Source organism: Centruroides vittatus, unplaced genomic scaffold, assembly GCF_030686945.1.
Source record: "Centruroides vittatus isolate TY-2023 unplaced genomic scaffold, ASM3068694v2 contig_3066, whole genome shotgun sequence".
Taxonomy (NCBI): Eukaryota; Metazoa; Arthropoda; class Arachnida; order Scorpiones; family Buthidae; genus Centruroides; species Centruroides vittatus.
In genome coordinates this window covers 247,610-259,628 of record NW_027121969.1, presented here as the reverse complement: position 1 = coordinate 259,628, position 12,019 = coordinate 247,610, and the positions used below count along the sequence as shown (strand labels likewise).

General features: G+C 31.0%; 1 protein-coding gene across 1 annotated transcript in view; it reads left to right on the top strand.

Moving 5' to 3' along the window:
• The window catches only part of LOC136972932 (tudor domain-containing protein 15-like), a 58,801-nt gene that overhangs the window by 27,278 nt on the left and 19,504 nt on the right, over positions 1-12,019 (top strand). Inside the window, exons 8-9 of the mRNA XM_067267592.1 lie at positions 1,985-2,241; positions 10,378-10,544. Coding sequence (XP_067123693.1) covers positions 1,985-2,241; positions 10,378-10,544 — 424 coding nt within the window. The remainder of the gene's footprint in view (positions 1-1,984; positions 2,242-10,377; positions 10,545-12,019) is intronic.

Sequence of the window (12,019 nt, the reverse complement as noted above, 5' to 3'; positions counted from 1 at the left end):
CTTTAAATCTTTTCCAATTTTATATTACTTCCTGCAAATAACTTATCCATATCTAAAATTTAAATAAATATAAATAGCTCTCCATTCTGTCTTAGGGCACATAATATGTCCATTTCTCCATACACATCTTAGAAAAGATATGAACAGTCATTTAAATTATAGATGTAAAGTTTTTTAAATAATTTTTTAAAAATATTTATACAATAATTTATTGATATAATTGCATATTGTAAATGGAAATGAAATCTAACTTAACTTTTCAGCATTTTTTCACAAAAATGCATTCACTGCTGATATATTTATACTTGTAACTTATAGCTTTGTTTTTATCTTTACCTTCCTGGTGCTTTAAGTCTTGCTATCATTTGTTAAATCTATCCATTCCTACTTTTACATGGACAGCATTTATATTTTATTATCATTTTCATTATTTTAAATGTATTCTTAAAGTATATTTTGTATATTTTAGTTTTATTTTATATTAATTAGTTTTACTCATATTCTATGTTTTTTATAAATTGAGTGAAAGAACACATTTATGGATCATGTGTCTAAATTAATAGCTGGTCATTAAAAATATTTTTACGAGATAAAAATCTTATCACTTAATTTGAATTAATAATGAAATAATTAGATAAATTACTTGTGATGATAAAAATAAACTTAATTCTGTTTCACTCATGAATAATACAAGGGTAATCCCAAAAGTAAGGTCTCCTATTTTTTTAGAAATACAAAGAAAAGTTTAAAATGATGTAAAAATTATTGAAAATAAAGCTTGAAGATTTATCTATTTTTCTACATAATCGGTGTTTTTGTCGATGCAGTTTGTAGGTGTTGTGGCAGTTTTTGTATGCCCATGTCATACTGGCTTGCCACCATGTTGTGGGACCCATTTTGCACATACCTTTTTAATATTGCAACTTTTCCATTAAAATCCTATGAAACCCCAGGAACCAAAATGCAGAGATCATCCAGAGTGATCTGCCAATTATCATGTATGGTTTGCTCAACGTTTGCGACTGTCTTGTTGGAAATTGACAGTCCCCTACTTCTTTCTTTGTCATGAATTTCAGTATGACCAGCTGCAAACTCCCTACACCACTTGTGGATGTTTTTGACATCCATGCATGACTTGCCATACACTTCCATCAATTGACGATGAATTTCATTTGGTTTAACATGACATTGCGGTAAGCTGTTATGACATAGGCATACAAAAACTGCCACAGTGCCTACAAAAATGCAATGACCAAAATGGCGATTATGCAGAAAAATAGATAAATGTTCAAGCTTTAAAATGATGTAAAAATTATTAAAAATAAACATTTTGCATTTCTAAAAAAATAGGAGACCATACTTTTGGGATACCCTCATATAAAATATTTCTACAAAATTATTAGATGTAATAGTATCAAAAATCAAACTTTTAGCACAGGTTTTATTAGGTAATGCAAACTTTTACATCATTATCTTCAAAGTAAACTCCTGCACCTAAACACTTCTTCAAACATTTCTACTACTAGTAAAAGCAGTTCAAAAATCCACTTTTGTGATGATTTAAATTGTTTTTATTGTTGAAACTACTGCTCTCTCCTGCTTATTGGAATATGCAAATACTAACTTTTGTGTTATGGAACAGAAAAAAAACCTACAGGAACAAAATTAAAGAACTAAGAAGATTGGGAAAGTACTTTTAAGATTTCCTTGGTCAGATATTTACTGACCAGAAATTGACTGATTGAAGCATTGTAAACTAGAGCTCTTAGTTTACAGACATTAAAAAGTGGCTTCCAATACTGCTTTGACAGATCTTACGGATGCTAGCAGAAGTGTAACTGCAGGAGGAGTTAGTTTGAAGATGGACTTTTATATACTTTGGTACTAGTAACATAATAAAAGTTAAGTTTATTTTTTTATTTTACCATGCATATGATGGTATAAAGTACAGATTCATATTCTTAATTTTTATTTATTTCTGCAGGAAATAAATGTCATTGTCTCTTATGTTGATTATGGTGACAAAAGAAAAGTTTCAAGAAAAGATATTTTACCATTATCACCAGCTTTTACAAAATTACCTGCATTTGCAGTGTGTTGTTCTCTTGCAAATATAGAGCCATTACAAACTGGAAATAACGTTGCAAAGATATGGCCTAAAGAAACAATTGAAAGATTTTTTAAACTTACTGGATTTGAACATTCTTTTATTGCAAACATTGTCTCACATGGAAATGCTGAGTAAGATTTATTTATACTAAATTTTTTTATTCTAGATATATCAAAGGTAATTTCAATTAAAGATTAACTATTCTTTAGTAGTTGTAAAGTTTATATGGATTATTTTATTTATGTTTTTATTTAGCCATCTGTAAGGAAGTTCTTATCACTTCCTTATATTCAGTTTAAATAAAGATAATTATTTTTTTGAGATTTGTTTCTTTGTCCTCCTGCCATATGGACACTGAGGGTCTGTTTTATTTTCCTTGCTGTTATGTATACATAACAAGGTAAAGTATTGGAATCATGTCAAATTTGACTCTCTGAGATTTTTGCAAATCTCCACATTTTGAATGTCCTGAATCCAAAAAAAGTAAAAAAGAAAGCAAAAAAATTCCATGGACATGTATGTGTTGGCATTATTTTTGCTTAATATCTCAAGACGGAGTAAAGATTAAGTAATGAAATTTGGCATGGTGACTTGTGTATGAGGGGCTTTGATGCTATTAAATTTTGGTGGTTAAAGGTCGAGGGGGTGGGAGATAAAGGAGGTCATGTGTATCTCCAGTATGGTCAGACTTGATGATTTTACTCATTATTACATGTTGACTGCTACATGTCATTGGATGGAATGCTCCCTGACCCTATTCTTATTCAGTCACATTATTATAAAGTAATTTTACATAATTTCTCATACATTTAATAATAATGAATCTAAATACATTTTGGAGAATGTTTTATGTAATTCTGTGATTTTTCTTCTCTGAGTTTTTGTAATTTTTCTATCATTAAGAATGTTACAAATGTCAATAAGTACATGGAGTAATAAACTATGTGAATTATCAGCAATATATTTGTGATTTAGTTTTTGATATTTTAAAATGTGATGCCAAGAATAATGATTTTGGAATTCATCAATGAATTTTTCATTTAGTATTTGGTAATGAGAGGCTAAGTACCAATGTAAATAGTCTTTTAGTTTGCATAAAGCGCTGCTATTTAATTGTTGGTATTGTAAAATTTTTCTCATATCTAATTTATGTATGTATATCAAAAATTCATCTGGAAGAATTTGAAATTGAGATGTTATCCCAATTAAAAAATCTTGAAAAGTGTCAGTCTCCATCCAATACTTGATATTTGCAAATTAAGTTTCATTTCACATGTTTTATATTATATTATCATTTATTGCATCAAACAATCCATTGTCTTTACTAACAGTTGTTCTTTTATAATGTTGATAGTAATACATAATTATTATTATGACTCAATATGTTAAACCAGTTTCTAGGAATAATAACTTTGCTCAGCTCAACTGTCCATTTTCTATGTAAATCAATAGGTGGACTCATTTTGAAATGAGACTGTTTATTTTCTGGGAATAAATCCATGCTTGTGTTACCTATCGGTTACAAAAAAGTCTGACTGCATCATTTTGTTACCTTCTGTAATTCTTTGGTATAAAATTTTTCTTCTAAAATTTCGTTATTTATATCTTTCAGCATGTATGTTGGAGGATGTGATGAAAAACAATTGTGAATAGTAAATATTTTCTTTTGTCCAACCAGGTAGATATTCTTGACCAAATGTTTTATGTATTTTCAAAATTCGAACATGATCACCCACATTGAATTTAAATTTATTTCCTCTTATACCATACAACCTTACAAAAATTGCACCATGATGCAGGGGTGTAACTTTGGCAGGGCCATGTCAATACTTCTGTGAAAACTATTATCATAGCTTTTTACAATATTAGATAATTTATTCATATATTTATAAGAATTATGATGAGTAAATAATCTGTGTATTTTATTTTGTGAAGTATTATTTAGTCTTTTAACAATGGCAGCTATTGTATCAGAATGGGTTGAATAATTAATTTTTAAACGGCTGCAAAGAGTGTTGGTGAACTTTTTTGTGAGCTTACTTGGAATTTTAAAATTATGGAAAATATCGAATTTTGGATTATGGTGTTTATGTTGCTGTTAATATTAAGTGGTATTGAATTAAATCCTGGTCCGGTTGATCGTACTCCGCCGCATTCACAGATCCAGTCACCGATATCTGCTGTAAAGCGACGTCGTTCTCCGAGCGAACCTTCCTTGAAGTCGGCGAAACTGGAGGATTTTTTCTCTTCAAAGATAGATTCAAGTAAGTCCATTCCTAGGGAGATTATTTCATATTTGGACGACCGATTTGATAAGCTTTTTTCGACTCTAAATGAAGTTGTTACGAGGATCGACTGGTTGGTTAATTTGCATAATGAACACGACCAACGATTAACTCAGTTGGAGGTTAAATTAGAGGGATTTTTTAAACTTAAAGATGACATGCAGCAAAAAAACAGTTTGATCTTGCATTCTATAGACAAGGTGTCGAATGAAATGAGAAAGAAAAATATTTTGATTAAAGGTTTAACAGATGACAGTTCCGATTTGAATAGGAAAGTGCAAAACCTGTTTTCTAAATTGATAGGTGAATCAAGGTCAATTCCAACAGTTAAGATAGTGAAATTTAACCGATCAGATACTGTATTGGTGGAATTGCAGTCATTTGCAGACAAGAAATTAATTTTTGGTAACGTTAGAAAGATAAAGGCGCATGATGCATTGAAGAATATACAAATATTTGATGATTTATGTTGGCGTTCAAGACTGAGACGGAAAAAGCTTCTGCCTTTTCTACACGATTATAAGCTGCAAGGCAGGAGAGTTCGACTGATGGCTGATGTTTTGCAGGTTGGCGATGAAAGATATACTTACGACCTAGATAGAGGAGAATTATTGAAACTTGATTTTTTAGTGGAAAATCGAATGGCAAATTCTCAAAATCTTCATTCTCCGATCCGAGCAAGTGTACAGTTGGATTGAAAGTTTCAACATGGAATTCTCAGGGTACCCTCCTGACTAATCTAAGTAATAGTGATTTTGTTAAACATATTTCTGAAACTGATATTTTTGGATTAACCGAGACTTGGTCTACAGCTCCACTGTGTTCGAGATTTAAAAGCCTTAACTGTAGATTAAAAGTTTTTGAGGTAATGGCTACTAAAAGTTTAGGAAGGGGTAGACCTTCCGGCGGGTTGCTTCTAGGTATAAATGAAGACCTGGGGGAAGTAAACTTGCTGCTATCATGGCAACATATAATGGTTGTTAGAGTGAAATTTAACCGGAAGAAATATAAAGGGCTACGAGAGATGATGGTTATATTAGCATATCTTCATATTCCTATCTTTGAAACTTTAATTGCAAAATTGGAGGATTTGATTTCTGATTATACTTCAGATTATGATCTTCTGCTGATGGGTGATTTTAATGCACGAATTGGCTTGAGTATGGACACTATTTATCATGGGGATGCGATTTCAAACATCCGACTATCAAATGATAAAATTTGCAATAAAAGAGGAAACTTACTTATTGAACTAGTGAAAACTTATAATTTATACATAATAAATGGTCGATATCCTTCTGAATCACCAGCAGACTTTACTTATACTTCCAAACTGGGTGCTTCAGTAATTGATTTAGTGATCCTGAGCGAGAGTCTGGTAGAGAAATTGAATAAATTTTTTATTTCTGAAGATTATATGTCTGACCATCATTTGGTCATTTCTGAAATCCTGATAGATACTGACGAGAGTAGAAAATCTAACTTGATTGACAAGGAAAAAGGACTAATCTGGAAAGAAGACAAATCCAGTTTATATTCTGAAACAGTTTTGGCCAGATATGTAAGTATTGTCTTAAGTGATGAAATAGAGGACAGTTATTCTGCTATTCTGGATTTGATCAAGTCATCAGCTGAACAATGTAGAATGATAACATACCTGGGAACAAAAAAATTACCGTCTTCAGTTTGGTTTGACAGAGACTGTAGAACAGCGAAGAAAATGAAGAACAAGACGCTGAGGAGGTTTCGAATGTCCCGTAGTAATGAAGATCTAATAAAATACTGTGATTCTAGAGCAATCTTTCGTTCTTTATGTAAGACTAAAAAGAAGAACTTTTGGTCAAATATTAGTAGACAGTTGCAGTCTGCGCGATCTTCTGTACAGTTTTGGTCTATTGTTAATAGATTTAACAGGAGAAAGAAACCCGATAATCAAATTCCTCTTTACGACTGGGAACGTTTTTTAGAATATAACTTTTGTCACCCAAATTCTGATTCAATTCTTGATTTTGACCATGATAATTTCTCTCCTATTTTAGATGATCCAATTTCACTCTCTGAGTTAAAAACTTCAATTCATAAACTAAAAAGAAAATCAGCTCCTGGTATGGATGGTATAAAAAATGAATTTATTGTGCACCTACCTGAGGAAATGTATTTAGAATTACTTAAACTTTTTAACAAGATTAAGGAAACATTAAAATTTCCCGAGCAGTGGAAAAATGTGTTGTTGCAAATGATTTACAAGAAAGGAGACAAACTAAATCCTCAAAACTATCGTCCAATAGCGTTGTTAAATACCTTTAGAAAGTTGTTTACCGGAATTTTGGCAGATCGGTTGAATCAATGGATTACAGAATTTAATGTTATCTCCCAGTTTCAAGGAGCATTCGTTAAAGGAAGAGGGACTATGTACAACATCTTTATACTTAATGGTTTAATACAGTATGTTTTGTCAAGAAAAAGACGTAAAATCTATTCGATATTTGTGGATTTGGAAAAGGCTTTCGATAGAATCAATTTAAATATTTTATGGAAAAAGTTACATTTTTTAGGAGTTTCAACTCCGTTCATTAAGCTACTAAAAAATTTATTTTGTAACACAAGATATCATGTGAGAGGCAATCTGGCAAATACTAAAGGTGTCATTTCTGGTAGTGGGTTGCCTCAGGGGGAACCTTTAAGCCCCCTGTTGTTTATATTATTTATTAACGATTTACCACAGCTGTTTTCTACTTCTGAAACTTCGGAATTTGCTCTTGGAGAATCTGTTGATCTGCATTGCTTAATGTATGCTGATGATGTAGTTCTGCTAGCAGATTCAAAAACAGGTTTGCAACGAAAGCTTTCTCTGCTAGTTAATTATGCTAAAAGAAATGATCTTACAGTTAACTTACAAAAAACGAAGGGAATGGTTTTTCGCAATGGAGGCAGACTACTTAAATCTGATAAGATATTTGTGAACAATACTGAAATCAGTTTTGTGCCATATTTTAAGTATCTAGGAATACATTTTTCTTCGTCGGGTGCATATAATCATCATTTCGATTTAATAGCCAAAGACATACAGAATAAGACAGGCTATATGCTTACTCTACAAAAACGAATGAAGCTAAGTTCTATAAATAGTATCTTTAAACTTTTTGACGCCTTTATTGGTTCTAAGATGACTTATTTATTTCCAGTCTGGGGACTGGAGTTTCTGTCTAAACTAGAAAAAGTACAGATGAAATATTTTAAGAGACTTTTTAAAATAGAGCGTTCAGCTTCAAGCTCTGCAGTTCGTCTTGAATTGGGAAGACCTCCATTGGAATTGAAATTTGTCAAGACTATTCTTCTGTTTTGGTCAAAAGTTATGGAGTTACCCTCATATGACTTGCGCCAAATTACTTATAATGTTTTGCTAACAGCAGTCAAACCTGATAAGAAAAGTTGGCCTGCTTCAGTTAAGAATATTTTTGATAGCTTGGGCTACTCCTTTTTGTTTTCAACACGATCAGCTTCATTGTTGAGAACTCACTTAAATGATATAATTCAAACTAAGTCAGACCAACTGTGGAATCAGGATATATCGTCTACTTCAGCTAAACGAGTGAATTTGTTCGAAATGCGCCAGGGTTGGTGTACAAAAAACTACTTAAACTGTGAAACTAATTTTTCCACGAAAAGCCTCATTATGCAACTTAGACTTAATAGATTTCGGATTATGTTAAAGGGCTATCGGATAAATATATCAAGAGAGAAGTTTTGTAGTTATTGCAATAGTAAAGAGGCAGAGAATCTTTTAATACATTTGTTTGGATCTTGTCAAGTGGTAAACCAACTAAAATGTTTAGTACTAGGAGAAGATTTCAAGTATAATCATTTGAAAAATGACGACATGTCAAAAACTACTTTATTTAAGATTTTCTCCTTCTTCTCTAAATCTTTAGAATTCTTGTGATAATTTATTTTTTATATATATTTAATAACATTATGTAACTAATTTGTTCCTCCATTGTAAGAATTAATTTAAATCAATAAACATAACAACAACAACAACAACAATTAATTTTTAAACAGATTTTTCACTTATCTATTTTAAAAGACCTTTCCTTTATCGGTTTGCAAATTTTTTGGAATGTTTTGTTTAAAAATGAGTTGAAAAGCATCCAAAATGGATTGAGGTTTTTCTATCCTTTATTACTACAACATAACAATATTTAGTAAATACATTGATTACAGTTAATAAATATTATATGCCATTATTAAATCTAGAAAATTGTTTTAGCATAATTAAATTGTCTTACCATAAATCATTGTGATAAAAAGCTTTAGTTTTTCTTTGTGAATATTTAATTCTTACAGGTTTATGTAGTGTATAAACTGGTTGAAAAAACAACCATTTTTAAACAATAGGTCTTGACAAATTAGATGCTTTAACTAATTTACTTACACTACCAAATGATGCAGGAGCTTTCAGATTATATATCAATTTCAAAAGTTTTTCCATTCAAGACTTTTTCCTCTCTTTCTTGACTTCTTCCATTGGTAAAATATTCTTGGAGAAAAGAAAAAAATAAATGTTATGTTAGTAGAAATTATCTGGCACATGATGTCACTTTGGACAAACATGCTGCAGGTTTTCCATTTCTCCCTAAAACAATAATAATCACAACTTGTTTCACAGAACTTCAGGTTCCTCAAGCAACTCTTAAGAGTTCTGTAAAGATATTTACAAGAAGTTTTTTATCTTCGTTATTTTCCAAAAATTTCTAAACTGTACTTTAACTATAAGAAGCTTTATCACTTTGAAAATTAAACAGCAATTAAGTTTTCTACAAATTTTTATTTCTTTAAACTTTGTTTAAAGTTATGCAAAAGTAATAATTAAGTTAAGATCACCAGATATCCATTTTGGAGCATTGTGTCCTGGTGTACTTGTGAAGCATTTGGGGAAGGCATTTTGTCTAGTTTCATGAAATAAGAAACATTGTGAAACTTATTTTTAGATTCAATAATGATAGTAAGTACTATAAATATATTTCAAAAATTAATTTTGTTGATACAAATGATAGAAAATTATTTTTTAAATTCACTTTATTAAATTAATATATCGTTAGTAAAAAATTAAACAAATGGGACTTTAAAAATATTAAAAGAGAACATTGTTGGATTGATACTGCCGATTATTAACATTCAAATCAAGTAAAAATAATAATTTGGAACATAAGAAAATAATACATATTGTTATTGAATGTATTATATTGATATAATACATTTGTTTCTGGTCATCTTAACTTAGCCATTCTGTAGATTTTAAAAATTTGAAGACCATTTTCATAAAAGAATTAAAACTGATGAAAATATTTTCATAGCATTTTTATAAAATAATTGATGATAAAATAAGGACAGCAAAATTATTAAATATTATATTTGGTTTTAGTGTAGCAATGATGGTGACTTATTTACTTTTCTTCAAACTATAATTTTTAGTCATTGAGTTAGTATAAAAATTAATACCATTTTGAATTGATTGCTTTATATTTATAACTAGCAGGTAGGCCCGGCGTTGCTCGGGCAAAAATAACGATAGCGAAGATTAAGATTATTGCGTTATAGTCAACCTTGCCCGTTTTCACAGAATGCAAGAATTGGGTCCCCCTGTTTCCAGACTAATTAGAGAATTTCTAGATGGGTCTAAAAATATGTTCGATTTCCCGAAAAAACAAAAAAAACTGCATCTTGCACATTGCTTTCTCTTAACAATTCCATTGTTGATGGAAGTGTTAAGCCTTAATCCTGTCCGTCTCCCCCGTGGGGAGGTATTTCGAAAAATCCCTTCTTAGTGTGTGTTCTCATGACATACCCTAACTGTGTACCAAATTTCAACTTTCATCTCCTAACCATTTGGGCTCTGCGCTGATTATTATTATTATCATCAACTCGTCTCAATTATATATATAGATTTATAATTGAAGTGTTTTTTTTTTTTTAATTTAGGAATAAATTTCCTTTGAAAATTATTCTCTGGCAGACAAAAACTGAAGTAAAATCTATTAATCATATTCTTGTTGAAGAAGGTTTGGCTAGTTTAGCAGTCTGTGTTGGCAATTTATTAAAAACCAACAATGTGAATAATGGATTGGAAGATGACAAAGATATCTCTGGTAAGAATAAATTTGATTAATTGCTGTTTTTCTTTTGTTTTGTGAAAATATAATGATTTTTTTGTGGTTGGTAACAATATTATGGTAGGATGTGCTTTGTGATCTATGCTGTAATGTCTTTATGGGGTCTTCCTCACTTATGAGCTGTGTTTAGATCCAATTAAGAGGAGCACCTGCCAATGTCAAGGTGGAAGGTGTTGTGTTGAGGAGTGGAAGGTACCTGAATGGTTTAATGGGGGTCATAAATAATCTCCTTAGTGTGCCAGACAACACCCCATTGAATTTACTCTTGCATCTACATTAGGAACTTTGCATGAGTCAGTTATGTATTTTCCTTATTTTAATATCTGCAAATAGATGGTACTGACTTTATTTTTCTGGTTGTTATATATAACAAAGGGAAAGTATGGCAATTAGTCAAAAAAAAATGACCCCCCCCAAAATGTTTACATTTTTGGATTTGGGACCTTGAAACATCGAGAAATGCAAAAAATTTGGGAGTAATTTCTGTGTGTGTGTCCTCTCTGAAGCTTAATAATATGCTTTTTGTCAAATTTCTGAAATTTTGCAGGGAGGTTTGTGTATTAGGGGGTTGATGCTATTAAATTTTGGTGATTAAAGGTTGATAGGTGGGGAGATAATGGGTGTTGTGTGTATCTCCAGTATGGTTGGACTTAATGACAATTTTACTCGTTTTTAGCATTTACAATTTTTTATAAAATTCATCTGTACCCTCAAAATTAAGCTTTTTGCCATTTTATAATAGTTAAAAATATAACATATTTTATAAAAAAAATTTTTAACAGATGGCACAAACAAGATTTTAAATGTTGTTGGAAAAGTTGAGCAATTTATTACTGGTTTATTTTGAAAAGTGTCAGCAGCTTTTAGGTCTAGAAGCAGATTCACTGCTGCTGGCTGATGATGATCAGCTTCTGGCCTTAGTTTTCAGCTTGTTGGCTCAGGTTAGTGGATTCAGGACTTTGTGTTGCCGAAGTAGGGGGTTCTCCAATACAATGTATGGAACTCTTTGTAAGGCTAAGTCTTTATTGGATTTGTTCAATCTCCAACACTGCAGGCCAGCTTTTTCAGTGTTGACTTGTACTCATGGAGGATATTGACATAGTCCTAATGCAGGATCTGAGTGTTCAAAGATCAGTTTAGGGGATGTGCAATTCTGGTGATACTATTTATCATCAGTTATCTTACAAGGATTTGAGAACTTGAATTTTTTCCAGTGAATGGATTAGTTTTTTTCTAACTTGACTCTCCAGTCAGATTTAGTTGTTATATGTATAATTTATTGGTTATAAAAGATAGTGTCAAGAAGGAGATTTCAGTTTCCTCTGCCCATCTTTCTTATGATTTTTTTGACTTCCTATCTGGTGAGTCAGATTTTTGGAGATTTTCACCAAACTTATTCCTTTCCTAATTGGCTGTGATGCAAGTGCATACAACTGTGGGGATTTAAGCAA